Below are 20,890 nucleotides of genomic sequence, written 5' to 3'. Positions count from 1 at the left end.
TCTCTCGGGTGGACTTGGACGTTTCAGATTTGATTTAAATCAGGACCGAAACTCTAAAACGCCACCGTTCTCCAAAAGGAACCAGAGGGCTCAGTTTGGGACAGCTGCCCTTAGGGCTTGTCCTGGCCACAGGTCCCAGTGCCCCTGTTTCCCATAGCCCCTGTAGCAGCTGCAGGGTCCTGGGTATGTTTCTACTGAAGCTCAATCCATGACCTGTCAGATCTTTAGCAAGCCAGGCTTTCCTGAACTGACCTCCCTGTGTCTGCCAGCTGCTGCCTGCTCCTCGCTGCTCCAGTGAAGAGCCCAGGCAGCTCCTGTATTACTGCTGCCTTCCTCTGCACGTATTCTTCCGTTATCTCTTCCCTTTCCCTTGTTGGTTGTTAAAAATATACTTGACGCTCTCTAACTGTGTTTTTGTGAAGGTTCATGTGAGTTAAGTGTGTGCCCCGGGTACGTATAGACTGCAGAGAGCATGTGGGAGCTTCCCAGCACAGCAGCCCTGTTCTGCCGGCACGCTGTGCGCTCTGCGTGCTGCTGACTAATGCCCTTTCTCCCTTCCTTGCTGCAGTGGCTGAAGGATCCCGGTCCCCGCCATGAGAAGAGGACCCTCTTCTGTGACATGGTGTGTTTCCTGTTCATCACTCCCTTGGCTGCCATCTCCGGCTGGCTGTGTCTGCGTGGAGCCCAGGATCATTTGCAGTTCAACAGCCGACTGGAGGCCATCGGGCTCACAGCACTAACTATAGCACTTTTCACAATCTACGTCCTCTGGACGCTGGTAAGTGCCCGCTGCCCAGGGCCATGTTCCTGTTCCAAGGGAGATCCAAGATCCACGTCGGTGCAACCAGCCATTTCTGACTCCCCTTGTGAGAAAACCTTGGGCTCTTCCTCTGACCGTCCATTTAATTGTCTTCAAATGGGAGCTGCTGGAGTTGTTGCTGAGAATGAGAAACCAGTTCCTGATCATCTGCTTTCCAGGCGGACGTGGCAGCTGTGTTCCCTGGGGTGGCATGTACCGGACGCAGACGTGCCCAAGCGTGGCTGGGGCTGGGTGGGAAGTCTGGTGCTGGGGGCAGGCAGTGGTCCAGCTGTTGTGCCTCTTCCTATTTTTGAGAAGAAACACAAACTTGGTACCTGGGTGGTTTAGAGGAAAACTAAAATCTGGCAAATTTTGACCCTTAAACAATCTGCCATCATGTCCCTCCATGCTCTGTTTTGCCCAGCACAGGTTGGCCGTGCCCGAAGGATGTGCAGACTGGTCGTTGGGGTGTCTGTGGCCCACAGCTAAACAAGTTCCTACGTGAGGTTTTTAAGATGTCAGTAGCACAGAGAGGTGTGTGCAGGGAACACTCTGGCCCTGGGGAGACCTCTGACTTCTCTCTCATACTGGGCTTTTGGCCCTGGCCCACTGCTGCGGCTTTACAGCTGCGCTGTCAGGGTTGGAGGCACTGGGGATCAGCGGGGACCTGCACTTGGCACTGTCGGGGTGTTGAACTGGTCTGTGCTGGGAGAGCTTCCTGCAGGTGCCTCACTTTGCATCTTTTTGGATGTGCTGAATTGGGCAGCCAGCAGCTTGCAGCTTGGGGCCAGTCCAGAAGAACAGGAGAGCGAATGTGGATTTGGTGTGTAGCACATCGGGGAGCACCCCCAGCTGAGAGCCCAGAGGAGCCGCTGGGCTGGGGAGCAGCTCCCTGCCCTGCTGCTCCCCGAGCCCTCGGGGCTCCCTTGGCCCTGTTCTCTCGGGGGGCTCCCATTCAGTTTCCCCCTGTTTCCCATTCAGTTCTGTCGTGTTCTGTTGCTAGGTGGGTTTCTGGGTTTGGAGACTCATTTTAGCTCTTCTGTTCAAAGCCCGGTGTGTGCCCATGCCCTGTTGGTGCCTTTTTCCAGCTGCTTGCTGGGAAGCACTGTTTTGGGAGGGGAAGAAGTGCGATTCCTGGAGCAGAAACAGTGGGACCTCAAAAGCTGCAGCTCTGTGTGCTGCAGAAACGTCACAGCCCGTTTCCCTGCCATCCCGTGCTCTGATCTCCGAGTAAGAGCTTTCCCTGGGGTTAGGACATTCCTTGCAACTCTCCCACAGGGACTCAGGTGCCGCAGGAGGGTGAGTTGGTGCTGCAGCCTTTGCTCGGGGGGCAGGGGGGTACCTGCAGCGAGAGTGCCTGATCGATGCTGCAGAACATGCAGCAATTGCAGCGCACAGGTCTCTGCTGCTGCACGTACGTGCTGCATCAGGTTCGTTTCTGTAGAAAGCCAAGCTAAAATTGGGAACCTTCAGAGGAAGTGCATCCGTCTTCTCTGTCCCAGGACTGGTCTGGGAGAGCTGGAAATCTGGAGGAAATGGAAAAACGTGGTGTTTTTTTTAATGAAATAACGAGTCCTCCCCACTCACGTGCTGTTTCTGAAGAGTCTTGGGGTGCCCAGTCTGCCAGGGGTCTCCCTGAGTTTGGCTTTAGCCCGTGTGTCTCTGCTGGCTGCCCACCCTGCCAGACGGTGCCTGTGCTCGGTGCTGTGCTCTCCTGAGCCCCACCAGTGGAGCCGGCCAGCAGGACGCTGGCGTTGGCACTGCCCGGCTGAGTGCTCCAGAGGTGTGTGCAGCTGCTTGGCGTGAGGCTTGGCTCTCGCTCCTGTCGATGGTGAGGGCAAATAGCAGAGAGGAAGCAGATTCCAAGATGCCATGGCCTTGTCCTTGCAGTGGGTGGTGGTAGTCACACGCTGTGTCCCTCTGCTCCTTTGCTGAACCTGAGTGGGTCAGTCTGATGCCCTGCTGGGTTGGGACCTGTAATTTCTTCAGTCCAAAGCACCACGTGCCATTCCCCCTTCCCTTTAGCTGCAAAGCAGGATGTTTTTCCTTTCGTGTCCCCTGTTCCTTGACCCTGGGCTGGTGGCACAGCAGCAGAGGCCAGTGCCCTGTGTCTGCCCGTAGGATTGCTCCAGCCCTGGGGCCTGATCTATGTCTGCTCTCCTTCATCTCCTGTGCCAGGGTTCCCATGCAACTGGGTGATATCCCAGCACGTCTTGCAGCAGCCCCTCTCTGCCCACCTGTGGGTTGTCTGAGCTGGTCTCTGTTTTGAGCTTGAGGGTCTCATCACAGGGTGAACGTCTTCTGCCACAGCCAGGCTGTGCGTCTCTGCTGCCCTCTGCCAGCCTCCCTGCCTGTCCCTTCCCTTCTGCCACGTACCCCTGGGCACCTTCCCTTTTCCCTGTCGTGCAGGGATGAACTGGCCCCGGTGCTCGTGGAGGAGAGTGCAGAGAGGCCTCTCCAGCCCAGCCATGGTTACGGTCCCTGCACCGCAGCAGCATCCTCCTTCCAACCAGCTCGGGCAGTGGAGCTCCCGCACGCTGCCTCCCTCTGCACCCCCCTTCCCTCGCAGCGAGCGCTGCGCCACTGCTCTGTGCCTTGTCCTGGGGCACCCCTTCCTTCAGCCCCTCCCCAACAAACCCCGTGTCACCAGGACATTCCCAGTGAAGGAAAACGTCAGGGTTTAGTTAACCCTTCCCAGCCCCGGCCGCCTCCCAGGAGCTTGGTCTTGTGACCCGTCTAGTTCTGGCAGGTAATGAAGGATGTGCGCTCCCACACCACCTTCCCCCAGTAAGGATTTCAGGAGCCAGTGTTTCAGCTGGGAAACCCACTGTTGATCCAAACACACAACTGTGAAAGCCAGAATTCCCTGGGGGGGCAGCTGGGGCCCGGCCCTGTGCTCCTGAGCGGCCGCGGCTTCGCTCTCCGCTTCCTTGTCTTTAGTTGCCAATAACTGGAGTTGGTGCACGTGCCCCTGGAAACCCGAGGGCGACTCTTTTGCGTCTTCCCCTCCTTCCCGGAGGAGATGTTCAGCTTATGGATGTGGGAAATCAGTGTCTGACCCGCCGTGTGCCAGCGTCACGGGGAAACGGGCTGTGCAATTATGTAAATAAAAGTGAGACAAACTTGGGGCTGCTGCGTGTTACTGGAGGAGATGGGAAGGTCTGAAGAGCCCAGGCTGGCTGCCTGGTGGCCAGCCCTGTGTGCCAGCTTCCCAGGGTGCTGTGGGCAGCTTTCCTGACCTGCCCCTGGCAGAAGGTTTCATATTTGAGCTGAAGCTGGACAAAACCCAGGGCTTTTTGTTGGTTATGGGCAGGTTTCTCTTGTCTGTGCACAGAAACCTCCCTGGTGCGGGCCAAGCAAGGAGGTGATGTTTGGGCCAAGGGAGTCCTTTTGGCCCCTCAGAGGGTGGGCGTGGGGCTGCACAGTGGCACCAGACCTGCATTGCAGAGCCCGGGGGCTGTTGTCTCCTGGCTGCAGGGGGTGCCCGGGTTTTGGGGAGGGGGTCTGGCTGGAGAAGGTGGAGCTCTCTGCAGAGACCCGGGCACTGGGTGCGGGTTTGCCAGATGTTCGGGGTTTTTGGAGCAGCCAGTGCCAGGCCCGGTGCTGGTGCCCAGCCTGAACTGCGGGCACGAGCCAGCTCCCGTGGCTCGGAGCCGTGAATCGGCCCTGGAGCTGTGCCGCGGGCACAAGTTGGTTGTCACTGCTCCGGCAACAGGATTTTCCATCTTGCCCTTTGGAAACGTTTTCAAGGCAAACCCAGCTGAGGTGCGGGAGGGCTTTGTCTTTCCACCACGGATGGCCCGTGGGAAGAGCTGGTGCGTGCTTCTCGCCGCAGGCTGCGTGCCGTCGTGCCCTGCTCCTGCTGCGGGCAGGTTTTTTATTAGGATTCTGTTTTCCCTCTTCCAAGTCTTGTGGCTGCTTTCTGCGTGGGGCCGTGTCCGTGAGTCCTGCAGGGACCCGTCTGTCCTGGCCCCCCCGCCAAAGGGCTGCTTCCCTGGGGAAGGGGCCAGGGGACTCCCCCCGCCATGGCCCGCCCCGCTGGCCGTGGCTCAGCCCTGGGGGCGGCTCGGTGCCCTTCAGGGCTCGCTGGCTCAATGGGGCTTTGGCACCTCTTGGGTGCCGTTTCCTGGTGCCCTCTGCGCTCCCTCCCCCTCCCACACAGGCACGGAGCCGTTCTGGAAAAATAACATTTAATGGAATAAAAACACGATAGAAAAATTCCCATGAAACATAGTCTAACCCCCCTCCCCCACCCCAAAACACAACTCCCCTCCTCCCCCAGCCCACCCCCCCCCTTGTGGTGCCTCCCCCCGAATAAAAACACAAGAGAAAAGTTCCCATGAAACATAGTCTAACCCCCCCACCCAAAACACTCTTCCCCTCCCACCCTGAGTGCCCCCATCTCGCTCTAATCCTCCCCAGCCACCCCCGTGCTGCCCGCCAGAGCCCTGCGCTTGCCAGGGGGCTCTGCCCAGCTGCTCGCCCCCCGCTTCATCCCGCGCCGTTCTGCCGTGGGAGGCTGGGACGGTGGCAGGTCCCAGCCCGCGTCCTCCCACGGCTCCTGGGCCTCCATCCCACGGATGAACTCATCGATGTAGAGGATGGCATCGCCGATCTCGGGGACGGAATAGGAAGGGGAGAGGAGTTCGTCGGGCAGCTTGAGGAGGGTGATGTAGGAAGGGGGTACCACTGCGCTGGTGCCACCAGCGTCCCCAGGCATGGGGACACTGGTGGCACTGTCCTGGTTGAGCCCCGCTGCCTCGAGGGTGCACCCGAAGAGCCGCAGGGCCTCTTCGAGCAGCACGTCCCCGGGCAGCTGGGGGCTGCCAGCCGGGTCCCCCAGGTCTTGGTGTTGTGGGGCAGGAGAGGGTCTGGGTGGGATGTCGCTGCCCGGCGGGATGCTTCTGCCCAGCGGGATGTTTCGGCCCAGGCTTTCTGGCGCAGGGATGGCAAGATGGTGGTGCGGTTGGCTCTGGCGGGTCTGTTGTGCCCAGGCCGGGGTGGTCCAGCAGCCCCCGGGGCCCCACAGGGCAGCAGGCGGCACTGGAGCAATGCCATGGCCCAGCATGGAGGCGCTGGGCCACGGCAGGATGGTGCTGCTCCAGTGCGCTCTGAAGCAGCGGGGTTCATAGCTGCAGCCGCACTGACGCCGGTTCAGCCCTGGGTGGGTGAGAGGGAGCCGTGCTGGGCTGGGCTGGGGGGACCCTCAAGGGGCACCCACCCAGCCAGGGGGGGACGGTGGGGATGCTGGGAGTGCCCAGGGGTGCCAAAGGCACCGGGCTGGCAGAGCAGACAGGGGTGCTGTACCTGCTGGTGGGGCTGGGGGGGCCATCCCCACTCTGGGTGCCCAGGCTCCGGGTATGCGATGTTCCTGCCCGGGCAGGTGGCACAGGATGGCTGAGGCTGGAAGAGAGACGGGAGCCACGAGATGGCACCTCCGCTCTGGCCCCAGGAGCGTCCCCGGGCTGCAGGGTGGGTCCTTACCTCGGGGGGGCAACATCTCTGGTGGCCCAAAAGGCTGAAAGAGCCACGGTGCCAGGCTGGGCTGGGAGCCCCACGCAGAGAGCTGCGCTGCTGCCCACGCCATGGTCCGTTCTGGCAGTTGGGGCTAAGGACTCTCTGGGTGTTCCGGGACGGAATGTTGGGGCTCCCTGTGTTCCGCCCCTCCCCCAACTGCCGCCCCAGCTCCTCCTGGAGAGGGAGAGGATTCCAGGGGCCGGGGTGGCCCTGGCCCCTTCAGGTGGCCCTCGGGGGCTGTAGGTGCAAGTGCTTTTTGCTTTAAATGGTGTTTTTCAAGGGCAGAAAGAACAAGTTCCTCCAGCCGAGCCGTGCGGGGACCTGGCTCATCCCTGATGAGATGCTGGGGCTGTTTGTGCTCTACAGGACCCCAGCGATGGGGTTGGCACCAACAAACTGACATGTCAGGGGTGGGGTGTTCGGTGTCAGATGGTACACACTGACTTCTGCTCCCTGCTCTGCAGCTGTCCCATCTTCCCTGTGTGTTTGGGACACTCGGTCCACCTTCTCCCGGTCCGTAGTCCCTGCACGCCCGAAACTGCAGTCGCCTCGTCTGTGATCCCCTGAGCCTGTGCCTGGTGTGTGTGGGCCTGGAGCAAGACAGATTTGTAGCGCGAGGGCTTGGTGTCTCCTGGGGTGACATGTTGGGCGCTCTGCTGGACGAGGTTTCCTGCCCAGCTTAGGCTGCCGTCCCGTCCTTTGCCGTTAACGCTCCGCCGTCGGCACAGCCGTGTCGTTGGGCTCATGTTTGGCCTGGGCTGCCGAGAGGGTGAGAAATAGCTGTGAAGTCCAAATGAAGACAGACCTGTGCTCCACCTTCTTTCTTGTGCCCCTCCTTGCACTGGAGCCAAAGGTTTTGCCAGGCCCTTTTTCTGCAAACCCAGAAATTGCCTCTCAGTTCCCATGAGCCCAGGCAAGCAGCTGGAAGGCGGTTCCAGCCCAGCCTTGCAGCCAGGAGGCAGAAGGTAACTCCTGGTTTTTGCCTTTAGGGGTTGCTGGAAGCTGGTGAAGAGCAGCCGTGCCTGCGGCATCGGGGAGTTACCGCAGCTGGAGTTGGTTTGTGGGCGCGTGAGAGTTGTGTGTGCCCGTGGGACAGAGGGGAGGTCGCACGTGGGGCTTTAATTTCGGTGTTTTCCTGTTTTCGGTTGCCTCAGCGCGGTTCTCTCCAGATGCTGCATCCGAAATGTCTGTCGGGAGGAGCTGGGAGCCCTTCGGGTGCTTCTGCTGTTGCCAAGGGTGGGCAGGTTGCATGATCAAGCCAGGCTGCTGTGAGAAGAGCTTTTGGCTGATTGGGTATTAGTTAGTTTTGGAGTGAAATATGAGGAATGCAAAATACTGTTTTCAACTTCAGCTTGGCGGAGGGAGGGAGGGAGGGAAGGAGGGAAGGAAGGAAGGAAGGAAGGAAGGAAGGAAGGAAGGAAGGAAGGAAGGAAGGAAGGAAGGAAGGAAGGAAGGAAGGAAGGAAGGAAGGAAGGAAGGAAGGAAGGAAGGAAGGAAGGAAGGAAGGAAATGAGGAAGGAAATGAGGCCCTGGGGATTAATGAAATGATGTCACTGATGTTTTTGTGGGGCAATAAGCCCAAAGTCAGAGTGCTTTTGACTCGCTGTGCTCAACTGAGGTCACCGACTTTCACATCTAATCCCTTCTCAGAGCACTGGCTCAGCCGTTTGATGAGGTGGAGCCTCAGGTGAGCTTCCCAACAGCCACTGGTGAAGGGTCTGAGAGTGGAGCACGATGCCCCTGGGATTGCCAGCTGTGCCGCAGCCTCTCGGGCACCGAATCGGAGCAGCTGCCGTCTGTGTGTCGATCTGCGCAGCCGGTGCCCCCCGGTGTGATGGGCACCCGGCCGCACGCAGCCCAACGGCTGGTGCCACCCGTGGTTGCTGGAGGACGTACACGAAGGAAGTCAGGGGACTCTGCTGGACACGGAGAGGTGCTGCTCTTGGGGGCTGCTTTAGCTTTTTCGTACCGAGGTTGGAAGCACGGGACAGGGGGGTGAGTAGCTGTGAAGGCTGCGGTGCGCCCAACTGAGCTGGTGGCTTTCGTGGGTGACTGTAGAGCTCCGGTTGCCAGAGCTGTCACTTCAGCATCCTCCAACAGCACTAAAGCAGCTCTGAAGAAAACCAATACCCAAGAACTCGCTGGGAAAGGCCAAGTCAGGAAAAAAGGAAAAGTCGATTACGGGAAAATGTGATATATATACGGGGAGAACTAAGGCAGGAAAAGTTCAGCTACTTCAACGTCCAAGTTCAACAAGACACGTGTATTAATGAGAATTCCCCTCCCAGGGGCTTCCGCACAAAAGTCGGATGTGTCAAGCCCCTGGTTCTGGCTACTGCCCCCCGGCGTCAGCTGAAAAATGAGGTTCTGTAGCAGCCCCAGGAGGTCACCTCCACAGCTGCAGCGGGGTGGGAGCTGGGAGAGAAGCTGGGGCTGGTGGCGTTTGTTTGGATGCCTTTCACAGCGGTGCAGGAATGTTCCGACCACCTTTGCTGGTTAATGGTGTCAACGGGCAGATGCCTCAGGAGGCAGGTGTGAGATTTGCCACTGGGGTACGGGCAGGGCAGTTAGAGCTGGAAGTGAACTGCCAGGTCTTATCCATCTTCTGGTCAAAGCAAAATCCGTCCCTCATGTCTATTGTCTACTTGTTTATCCGGTCTTGTTTTTAAAGCCCTGTGCAACAGAGCGTCCAGCCTTCTGCAAAGGAGACTATTCCCGTTGCTCATAAATCTGCTCTCAGGAAGCTGTTTCCAAGATTAAAGGTGAAACGTTTCCCCTCTCTGGTTTCATTCCCCGGCTCCCAGTTCCCTCCCTGCCATAATCACCAGGTCTCCATCTCCTCCCAGCAGCTGACGGTTCACGTGGACACATGCTGAGGTTCTCCATACCCCACACCGAGACCCTGAAAGCCTCTGTGCCACATCTGCCCCAAGAAGACCTGTGGTGGGACACTTTGGCCCTGGGGTGTGCTCCTCAAGTGCTGGCAAATGGCTGAGCCGGGCTTTGGGCAGGCAGTTGTGTCATGGGGTTTAGAAAACGGTCTCTGCCGTAGTTTCCTCTTGGCCGGTTGAAGAGCTGCTCAGAGCGCTGACTGAGCGTTTGGCCGTGGATGGAGCAGTTAAAGGTCATCATCTGGGCACGGCCCGTGTGGTTTTGGGACAAGCTGTGGATGCACTGGAAGCGGACTGGAGTTCGGGGTCTGTTGTGGGCATCGTACCCCCTCTGCCCGGAGCGATCGTTCCTGGAACTGCGATAGTGAGCCCTGGTGGTGAGCCCAGTCCCGGGTCTGCAGAATCCCTCTGGTGTGTGGACAGGGATTTCTAACGGAGGAGGGAGCAAGGGAAGGAAACACGCAGGACATCTGGGCTTACGTGGGAATCCCAAACCTCTTGGCTGCAGCACTCAGCCCTTCATTAGTAAAGCTTGGAGAAGACCCCTGTTTTTTTCACCAGACCCTAAAATAAGACAAAGTCGAGGCACCAGTCACAGGCGAGGCTGATTTCTTGGCAGAGGCCGCTCTGTGTGATGGAAGAGGCAGGATGTGGCTTTCCCCAGCCCCCCTGGGCATGACAGCGGGGGAAGGTCCCAGTTCTCCCGTTCTGGGAGCTCTGGGGGGCTTTTCACACCAGCCTTTGATGTCCCTTCCAGCTTTCATCGCCCTCGACCCTGCTGTTCCCAGGGCCATTTGGGGCAGCAGCTTGGTCTGGCAGGGGAAGAGGCTCCTGAGAGGGACCCTTCTCTTCTGCCCACCCCTGTCCCCTGAGGTCACCCCGTCACTTCTCTGCGCAGGTTGGCTAATCCTTCCCTCGGCTCCGTCATCTGCTGGGACTTCAGGGGAGTTGAGGATCTGGACAGGAAAGGTGCTTGCCTTCAGCCCTTTAGCTGGCCTCTCCTAATGCCCTGTGCCACTGGGTAAAAACTCTTGTACATTTTTTATATTTATTTTTACATGAAAAAGCAACACTGAGATTTCCTCCTGACATTTAACTCAGTCAGTAAGTGACAAACCCAATAAACATTCCTGTTTCGTTGGGACAAAGGCTAGAAGATCCTGCTGCAACTAAAATGTTTCATCCTTTCCGAAGTGAAATGTTTCAGGAAAAAAAAAAAAAAAAAATTAAGAAGAACTAAAAATGACAAGTGTCAATGTTTTTCTGATTATTTTCTCCGTGTTGGCTGAAGCTATTAGTCAAATTTGGCTCCGCTTCACAAATAGCTTTGGCATCTTCCAAAACTTCTATTTTGGTGACTTTTCCTGTCATTGATGAATAACAGTTTGGTCTGTGCCCCTGCTGGCCAGCGCCGTGCGAGTTCCCATTCAGCCCCAGGCTCTTTCCTTTCAGGTTTGCTGCCGGGACCTGCTTTGGCACCCTGGCACCACGACTCCGCAGCTGCTGGGCTGCACGGCCGCCTTCCTTCCCCAGGCAGGCTGGGACTGCCTCTTCCCTTTCCCGCACTGGATGTATGTTGGAAGGCACAGGGATGCACGTCGATGTTCAGGCTGTAAGACTTTTGCTCATCTGTGCATCTCTCTTCCATGTGGATGGAGCCTTGGTGCCAAACGATGAGGATCTTTTCCAGGATCTTTTCCACAAGACTGATCCTGACCGAGACGCCTGATCCAGGACGGATCCCGTCCTATCCTGGTAGTTGCACCCCGTGACATACCTGGGCTGATCCTCCGTGCCAAGTTCCTTCCATTTGCTGGCACAACATATTTGTTGGATTCCAGGTGAGTGATGTTTTTCTCCCCAAAACCTGGCAGCTCTGAGCATGTTGCCTCTGCCGCTCAGCAGCAATCCTGGAAACGAGCCGGGGAGCTTGCAAGCCGAGGAATGGTGAGCAAGCTGGGAGCTTCACTGCAGCCTCTGTTTGTCCTCATGCCCGCTCTGCCTGCGTGAGTCAGAGGGGAACAACATCTGTTGGGTTTTAGGGTCACAGCTGGTTTTGGTTAGCTGGTTAATCGTGATAGCACAGCCAGTGACAGACACATGGCTGCTTTCAGCGGTGGGTACTGGGGCTCAGAAGCAGAAGGCTGATGCACCTTCTTCTGTTGGTCAGTTTTGGACCTTGCCTCGCCTCGGCCGTGATTCACTCCATGCAGTGGCCGGGGGAACTGTCCTGCTCAAGGATGGATGTTGCTCCAGGGCTAACGGAGAGGTGGCAGAGCCTCGTCCCTCTGCTCGTGCTCGTGCACGGCTAAGCCTCAGCAGGAGGGCTCTGCAGCACCGTCTGAAAGCACCCTGCTCTTCAGAGCGCTGAATTTGTGTTGAATTTTGGAGCCAGTTGTTTCTGAGCCTCCTGTTGTACCTTTTTGTCCACCTTTTTTCCTGAGGCACCTGAACGAAGGGGTTGCTTGAATCAACTCTCTGCTGATCCCTTCTACGTACGAGTTGGTTGCTGAGCCTGTAACTGTGGGACAAGCAGATGCTGCTGCACCATAAGCTTGGTGGGCCACTCACACCATTTCCTTCACTCCCTTGGTCCTCTTCAGCATCCTGCTGGAAATACGAATTTACAAGAAAAAATACCCTGCAATTTCATTTAGTTTTGGAAAAAGAAAATCTCAGTGTGAGTTTTATCGAAAGCCCTTCCTACTAGCGTCTGCTTTTTTGCCGACAAGGGTAGGTTATTTTTTTCCTTCCTCATCCTGACTAGAAGGTAGAGAGGACTGATCTAAACTTGGAGCAGCCTGTGCTGCAGCAGCTGATGAGGTTTTGTGAAACTAGAACCGTCCCTCATTATCCCCTGTCTCTCGGTATGATGGTGTGCCAGATTTTCATCCTGCCTTTGTTCTGGAAGACTCACCATATGCCTTAAAAACTGAGTGTCGGAGGCAGTTGCCTTTGCCTGCCTTGAGCGGGAGATGCTGCTGTGTGTGTCAGGGGCCTTGCCCAGCTGATGGGGGCTTCCCCCTTTGTCTTAAAGGGTTCGTTGCCAGGCGGTTTCATTTCTGTGCCCTGCGTAGCTGTGGCACTCCAGGCTGCTCCGAGGTGCCTCGGGGGGGATCACGCGAGCGTGGTGACGGCCGTGTTCCTGCACCGGTCGCTTGTGTTCAGCTCAACTGCAGAACATGTGCTTGGCCGGTGTGGCTGTAACGTAAAAGCCAGCTCAGCCCTTTTGTGAAAAGGAGGCAGACGTCCCTGTGCTGTGGACATGGTCCCATGCAAATGAGCGGGAAAAGAGGCAAAGGAACAGGCAGTATTGTTCTCCAGAAAATTTTATTGCTTTTGAGATGGGAAGATGTCACTTCACTCTTCCTTCCCACAGCACAGGGGAGAGAGAGTGAGCCAGCTTTGGTTTAGCAGTCTTAATAAACATCATATGTGAGCTTTAGGGTGCTTATACGGGACAAACCATCCCTTCTGGCTCTTTGCTGCACTCGAACAGCTGCTGGCAGCTCTGCTCGTGCTGTTGGAGGGTGAAGGAATAGCAGCACTGAGAGCAGCCATTCGCTTTTTCCAAGTAGACCTTGGCAATCCCTGGGATGTGAAAGGTCCAGAAGAACATGGGTGAGCTTTGCCTGGGGTCTTGGAGCCTGGACGTGAGCTGTGCTACCAGAACTCCCTGTACCGGTGGGGAAGTGAAGAGATGGCAATGTTTGCAATGAGCCTTGACACTCCCCTTCCAGAACTGGAGAACTTCCTGCCCATTGGTTTCTCCCCCTCTACCCCCATGTCCCTTCTCAGCAGGGACTAACACACTTGCTTTCTAGGCTGCCTTAACACTGACAGGAGATTGCATCGGCGTGTCTCGGTATGTCTGCTCCCTCCCCTGCAGCCTTCCCCCTCCTAACAACAGCCAAATCCCTTGGCTAATTCCAGCCGCGTTTGGCAGAGAGGAAATGGCTCAAAAGCATTGAAATCCTGCAAGTTTCATAGGGGTGGGAGGTTTGGTTTAGTACCCAAATTAGTTTAGTGACCCAAAGGTCACCCTGGAGCCTTCTCTTCTCCAGGCTGAACAGCCCCAACTCTCCCAGCCTGTCTCCATAGCAGAGGTGCTCCAGCCCTTGGATCATCTTCGTGGCCTCCTCTGGCCCTGCTCCAGCAGCTCCATGTCCTTCTTGTGTTGGGGACTCCAGAGCTGAACACAGTATTCCAGGTGGGGTCTCATGAGAGCAGAGCAGAGGGGCAGAATCCCCTCCCTCGGCCTGCTGCCCACGCTGCCCACATTGCAGATCAAACTAACACTAGAGGCAATGTAGGCCCACTGGTGAATGAGGAGGGTGCCGGGGTGACAGTGGGTAAGAAGAAGGCAGAGTTACTGAATGCCTTCTTTGCCTCAGTCTATACTGCTGGAGGCTATCCTGATGAGCCCCAGAACCCTGAGGCTCCTGAGGAAGTCAGGATAGAGGAGGAGTCTACCCTGGTTGATGAGGACTTGGTTAGGGACCAGTTAAGCCACCTGGACATCCATAAATCCATGAGTCCTGATGGGATGCACCCACGGGTGCTAAGGAAGCTGGAGGATGTCATTGCCAGGCCACTCGCCATCATCTTTGTTAAATTGTGGGGAACAGGAGAGGTGCCTGAGGACTGGAGGAAAGCAAATGTCACTCTGGTCTTCAAAAGGGCAAGAAGGAAGACCCAGGTAACTATAGACCAGTCAGCCTCACCTCCATCCCTGGAAAGATAATGGAACAACTTATGCTTGATGCTGTCTCTAGGCATATCAAGGATAAGAGGGTCATTAGGGGCAGTCAACATGGCTGCACTAAGGGGAAGTCGTGCTTGACAAACCTGATAGCCTTTGATGAGGACATCACCCAGTGGGTGGATGATGGTAGAGCAGTGGATGTGGTCTATCTTGACTTCAGTAAAGCATTTGACACAGTCTCCCACGGCATCCTCACAGCTAAACTGAGGAAGTGTGGTCTGGATGATCGGATAGTGAGGTGGATTGTGAACTGGCTGAAGGATAGAAGCCAGAGAGTAGTGGTCAGTGGGACAGAGTCCAGTTGGAGGCCTGCGTCCAGTGGAGTCCCTCAAGGGTCGGTACTGGGACCAGCATTGTTTAACATATTCATCGATGACTTGGATAAGGGAATAGAGTGCACGGTCAGCAAGTTTGCTGATGACACTAAACTGGGAGGAGTGGCTGACACACCTGAGGGCTGCGCTGCCATTCAGAGAGACCTGGACAGGCTGGAGAGTTGGGTGGGGAGAAATTTAATGAAATACAACAAGGGCGAGTGTAGAGTCTTGCATCTGGGTAAGAACAACCCCATGTACCAGTACAAGTTGGGGAACAGCACAGGGGGAAAGGGACCTGGGGGGTCCTGGTGGACAACAGGACAGCCATGAGCCAGCGATGTGCCCTGGTGGCCAAGAAGGCCAATGGCATCCTGGGGTGTATTAGAAGAGATGTGGTTAGCAGGTCGAGAGAGGTTCTCCTCCCCCTCTACTCTGCCCTGGTGAGGCCGCATCTGCAATATTGTGTCCAGTTCTGGGCCCCTCAGTGCAAGAAGGACAAGGAACTGCTGGAAAGAGTCCAGTGCAGGGCCACAAAGGTGATGGAGGGAGTGGAGCATCTCCCTGATGAGGAAAGGCTGAGGGAGCTGGGGCTCTTTAGCTTGGAGGAGACTGAGAGGGGACCTCATTAATGTTCATAAATATGTAAAGGGTGACTGCCATGAAGACGGAGCCAGGCTCTTCTCAGTGGCATCCAATGATAGGACAAGGGGAAATGGATATAAGCCGGAACATAGGACGTTCCGCTCAAACATGAGGAAGAACTTCTTCCCAGTAAGGGGAACAGAACACTGGAACAGGCTGCCCAGACAGGTTGTGGAGTCTCCTTCTCTGGAGATGTTCCAAACGCACCTGGACGCGTTCTTGTGTGATCTGATCTAGGTGGTCCTGCTCCGGCAGAGGGATTGGACTAGATGATCCTTTGAGGTCCCTTCCAGTCCCTGACATTCTGTGATTCTGGGATTCTGTGCTCTGGGTGCAGCCAGGACACGGGTGGCTTTCTGGGCTGCCAGCGCACGGTGCCGGCTCATGTTGAGCTTCTCATCCACCAGCACCCCGAGTCCTTCTCCCCAGGGCTGCTCTCCAGAATCGCTTTGAAGCCGTTTTGAAGCCAGTGCTGGGCTCTGCTCCCACCCTGCGCTGCCGCTGGGTGCCCAGCCGGGCTCCGCCACCTCCCTCCCTCCCGCCGCGGTCTCCGGGCTCCCCCCGCCCCGCGGCCGCCCGCTCGCTCCTTCCCCTCGAGGGTGGGAGCAGAATGGGAAGAAAAGGAAAGGAAACTCGTGGGTCGGGACAAGGACAGTTTAACTGGGCAGCACAGAGAGCGAAGGGATAATCCCAGCTCCGCCGCGCACAGGAGCAGCTCGGAGCGATGCGATCGCTCCCCGCCCGCAGCCCGACCCCAGCCCGCTCTCCCGCGGCGATGCCCCTCCCGCGGCTGCCTCCCGCGATAGGTATCCTCAGCATGACGTCATACCGTGTCGCCTACATCTGCCCCCGCTGGTCTGGGTCCGCTGTCGCCGGTGCGTCCCTTGCAGCTTCCCGGGAACATTAACTCCATCCCAGCCGAGCGCAGGGCGCTTCCCGGGACGCGCAAAGCGCCGCCCGTTCCCGTCCCCTCCCGGCTCTGCGCCCCGACAAGCGGCTCTGCACCCGCTGCACCCGCAGCGCCGCAGCTTGTCCCTCCCTCATCCTTATCCCCTTTCCCCTCATCCCTTCCCCTCCCCCCAGTTCCTGCCGACTCTCCCTGACTTTGTACTTGGGCTGTTCTTCCCGTCTCCTCCACCTGCCTCGGGGCGAGATGTTTCCTCTCTCGGTCCGTGCAGCCCTGGCTTCGGTTCCGCGGTGGGTGATGCACACTCAGCAGTGACTGGCACTTGCCAGCTGCTTTGGGCCTACGGGACGCGTGTCCCCCCCGTGACCAACGTTTTAAAGCTCCTCTGCTGCCCCTTACCATGCAAGGTAACAAACCCCAGCGCATCCCTGCGTCAGGAGGTGCTGCCAGACGCAGCCATGGGGTGTTTGCACAGGGACGTGCCTGCGGGCGCTGCCAGAAGAGCGTTTCCGGGAGAAAAGCATTGCCAGAAACCCCCAAATCACCCGGCAAGTTTCCTTTTTGAGCTGAAGCAGCGCAGGAGGAAACGGGCGGCAGGCTGGGAGGCAGAGTGACGGGTTCGTTTCGTTTTCAGACAGGGAAGTGGTTCGCTGGGTCAGGGTGAGCCCTCCGGCCACGCCGGCTGACGGCTGAGCAGCTCCGGCCCCATCCCAGAGCCCGGCACAGAGCTCGGGGCCTGCAGGTACGCGGGGTCTCTCGGGAAGATGCTTGAAATCACGTTCTGCCGACTGCCAAAACTGGCCCTGGTTTTCACCGCTCGTTACAAAGCCAGGACTGAGTCAGCGGGTGGTGAGGGGGGTTGGGGAGGGCTGGGAGCAGGGCCGGGTCCCATCCTGGCTGGGTGCTGAACGAGGGCTTTGGGTGTTTTGCTTTCCCTGCTCTGAGGCCCCCTCCTGCCCTTGGTGCGGGGACAGGGGACGTGCTACCAACGGAGTCCAAAGGTTGTCCCAGAGGAGGAAGGTGCGGCCCCAGCGCCGCGCGCATTCAGGTTGGGTTTCTGCTTCTCGTTCTGCACCTTTCCATCTTTTTCTTAGGGCTGGATAAGAAAAGCAAGGGCTCCATATTAAAACCACTGCCACTTTTTCATGGAATGAGAGGAGGTGTTGCAGCTTGTCCTTTGTTTCCCCATGGGAAATTCCTACAACTTTTCATACCAGTCAGGCACTTTGTATGTAAAGCATCAAGCCAAGTCAGGCTGATGATGGAAAACTGATTTCAACCTTTGGCATCTGCGGCTTTTCCCTAGATTTTATAAACACGGTCTGCAATCAGCAATAAACTCCTTTAAAAGTGAATTCTGCCTTTTTTTTCTCTGTATTCCCTTGTTTCTCTTCCCTTTTCCCCCTTCCCTCTCCTTTCCCATCTCCAGGTTGTGCAGCAGCGAAGACGATGCTCTCCAGTTTCCAGCTCGGCTGCTCTCCGACAGCGTTTATCATTTACGGTTAGTTTTCCAAGTTCACGAGCTGCAGCCAGGTAGGGATCCCCCTGGTTCGTGCTCATTCCTGCGGCGTTGCTCACAGCCTGAGCATCTTCCCGTTCGCCAGCGCGGCTACTGCCCGTGAACGGCACAGCACGGAGCCCTTTGCCGTGAACCTTGTCCGCTTCCGAGAGAGCCGGCATCCCTCTGAATCCTGGGTTGTTCCTCCGGCCGTGTCAGCACAGGCGTTCGCACAACCTCGCTGAACTCAGCTGGAGATCAGATGATGCAGATGGGTTGGTGTCCTGGTGTTGGCTGGGACAGAGTTAGTTCTTCTTTTTGGCAGCTGGAGGAGCTCCGTGTTTTGGTGTTAGTCTGGGATTTGTTCGGAGAAGAACGTTGCTGTGCGCTGATGTTTGTAGTTGGTACCGAGACATCCGGGACCTTTCAGCTTGCCGTGGTTTTGCCGGGGGGCAGGAGCATCAGAGGCTGGGGGGGCATCGCCGGGACAAAGGGTCCACAACTGCCTCTACGATTTGAACTTAGACTTGGGATTGAGGGCCAAATTGGCCAAGGGAGTATTCCATATCATGCAACGTCATGCCCAGCGTACAGATGAGGGTTGACCAGGAAGAAGGGCTCTGGCTGTTCTGAGGGCTCTCACAGTGCCATCTTGATGTCGTGGGTTAGGCCGATCCGGCAACTAAACGCCACGCAGCTCTCCCACTCCAGTAAAATGGAGAGGAGAAAAATGTAATAAAAGAGCTGAGGATCGAGACAGGAACATAGGAGCACCCACCAACCACGGTCCCGGGCAAAAGAGGCTGTTTTCTTAAAGCAAAACTATTTATTAACAGCTACCTACAAAGAGAAAAGCAAACAAAAACGGTTACTTGAGAGGATAACAAGAAAACAAGGCCAGGTCTTAAAATCAACACCTCTCCCCCCCTTTGCCTTTTCTTCTCGGCTCTACCTCCTCCCCCCAGCGCGCAGGGGGCAGGGAATGGGGGGGTGCAGGTCAGTTCATCCCATGCTGTTACTGCCGCTTCCCTTAAAGGAGCAGGAGTCCTTACACCATTGTCCCTTGCTCCAGTGGATCCCCTACTCACGGCGAAAGCGTGAATCCTGCCCGCTGGGGGGCAAATCCTTACCCCATCGGATTTGCCCCAGTGCGGGCTTTACCAGCCCTGGGCTTTTAAGGAGCTGTAGCCACTCGCTCCGGTGTGGGCCATCACACAGACTTTAACTGCGTCTCCACATGGACTGAGATGCGTCAATGCGCCCCGACCTGTGCCCGTGAGTCACAACAGGCTCCGGCTCGGGCATCTCCTTTAACGAAACCCCTCCCCATCGGCAGGGGCATCCCACGGACTCGAGATGCACCATGCTCGGGCTCTGGCATCTCTTCTCGACGTGGGTCCTCCACGGACTGCGAGTGGGTCTCTGCTTGCCCCACCGAGGGCTGGGTGCAAAGGGGCCGCTCGCAAGGGGGACTCAGCCGCGGCACACGTTGTTCCGTCCCATCTTCACTGACCTCTTATCTGTGTGGCCGTTTCTCTCAGATCTCAGCCCTTTCGGGGTGCACTCGGCTCTCCCTGAGTTCTCTAAGCGTCTCCGCCACCGCCATCGTCGATGGGGCGGGCACCGGCCCGGCCCGGGCCACGGGCCCGGCCGGGCGCCGGGAGCAGGGGCCGTGCCTCCTCCCATCTCTTCGCTCCTGGGCACAGGCACCTTTCCGGTTCCTTTGTCCCGACATAAATAGGGCAATTCGCAGAGGTGCCGATTGGCTCAAGCCCCGAGGGGGATGGGAGTCCGGTCTGATGGGCAGCTTCTGCCACTCGGACCTCCCCCCCAGTGCAAACCATAACACTCGCTCTCGCTCGCTTTTCGGGCCTCTCGCTCATCTGGGATTGTGGTGTCGGGACTTACCTGTTTCGGGATGGTTAACTGGGACAGGCATTGGTCACTGGGTGGTGAGCAATTACACTGGGCATCACTCGTTTGTAGATGTTAGTATCATTATACATATATATATTCAGATATTATTTTATGTTATGAAATTGTTCTTATCTCAACCCACGAGTCTCCTTCCCGTTTCCCCTTTACTTCCCTTTCCCATTCCCGGGGTGGGGAGGGTGAGCGAGCGGCTGTGTGGTGTTGAGTTGCTGGCTGGGCTGCCGACACGTCATCAGCTGGCACGGCAGTTGATTGGAGCTTGCTGCCATTTCCCTCCCCACTTTCCCAGCATGTTCCCAGCATGTTCCCAGCATGTTCCCAGCATGTCATCACTTTACTGGGCTGTGTCCAGGGTGCGCTGGACCCTTTGCAGAACCAATTCAATAAAGGGAAAAAGCAACAACAAAAAAATACTTTAAAAATGTTCTGGGCTCTTCTTCTGTAGATTGCTGACCTGAGGCAGCTTCTTCAAGGCAGCCCTGGTAAAACGGTGCAGCACAACAGTTGACTCAAAGTTACCTTGCCAAAAAAAGTTCATTTGTTTTTGTTTTCCTTCAACCAGAAACCACTTTCCCTGTGAGTTGAGTGGCCAGTTTATTAATAAGCCTTTTTAAAAAATTTCCAAAGATGCTCTGACCACCTACATGTTTTATTTTCTTTTGTAATAGGTGTGAATAGCTATGGATATTTGAGTTTTATTTGTACCAAGTTGTCTGCTTTCTCCAGCCAACCACCCAGAAACCTTCTGGCCACTTCCTTCCTTCCTTCATTGTCCTGCTTTCTCCCCACCCTGAGCAGCACGGGCAGCACTTGTCCCCTTGAGGACAAACGGTCTTTTAGGGATTTGAAGAACTTTCTCAGCAGCTCAGGACAGGGAAGCAGAGCAATGGGGGGGTGTCCTGGCCCCAGCCCACTCCCCGTGCAGCATGGCAGGGGTCCCTCTCCCAACCCTCCCCTCAATGCCGTGTCTCCTCCAGTGCGGTTACACTCCCAACACGATGGCACAGCCCAGCAGCACACGAACCGCGCGGAGCAGCATCCGCTGGTTTTCCGAGCTCAGTCGCCACAGCAAACTCACAGTTATTTCTTCTTCCTCCCAGCTCCGTTCAGCGTGACGGGACCCCCCGGCCCCATCACCGTGGCCGTGGGCGAGGACGTGGTGTTGCCCTGCCGCTTCTCCCCAGAGCAGAGCGCGCAGGACACGGAGGTGATCTGGTTTCGGGAACTTTTCTCACCCTTTGTGCATCGCTACAAGAAGGGCCAGGACCAGTACGGGGATCAAATGCTTCAATACCAAGGGCGCACCGAGCTGCTGAAGGAGGGCCTCGCCAAGGGCACTGTGGACTTGAAAATTTTCCGTGTTGAACTGGCTGACGGAGGGAATTTCACCTGCTTTGTTCGCCAAGACTCAGATTATGACGAGGCTGTGGTGGAGCTGAAGGTGACAGGTCTGTAGCCCATGTCCCTGGTACCTCTAATTTACTTGCTCGTAGCCAGCGCTCTTCTTCCCTGTCCTTCTTCCCAGCAGCAATTTCAGGTGGTTGCTTTGGAAACAGGGTTTTGTTAAGTCCCATGGTTGAAAATACTGAGAATGTCTCCGAGAGGTAAAATTGCCCACC

General features: G+C 56.8%; 1 protein-coding gene across 1 annotated transcript in view; it reads left to right on the top strand.

The window, feature by feature from the left end:
- The window catches only part of LOC147526698 (butyrophilin subfamily 1 member A1-like), a 50,247-nt gene that overhangs the window by 23,728 nt on the left and 5,629 nt on the right, over positions 1-20,890 (top strand). The window contains 5 exon segments of the mRNA XM_086627490.1: positions 569-778; positions 7,306-7,384; positions 11,082-11,154; positions 17,268-17,371; positions 20,372-20,719. Coding sequence (XP_086483616.1) covers positions 569-778; positions 7,306-7,384; positions 11,082-11,154; positions 17,268-17,371; positions 20,372-20,719 — 814 coding nt within the window.

Source organism: Tauraco erythrolophus, chromosome 28 (assembly GCF_009769465.1).
Source record: "Tauraco erythrolophus isolate bTauEry1 chromosome 28, bTauEry1.pri, whole genome shotgun sequence".
NCBI classification, from domain to species: Eukaryota; Metazoa; Chordata; class Aves; order Musophagiformes; family Musophagidae; genus Tauraco; species Tauraco erythrolophus.
Note: the sequence above shows the minus strand (reverse complement) of the source record. Positions and strands in the feature narration are given on the sequence as shown.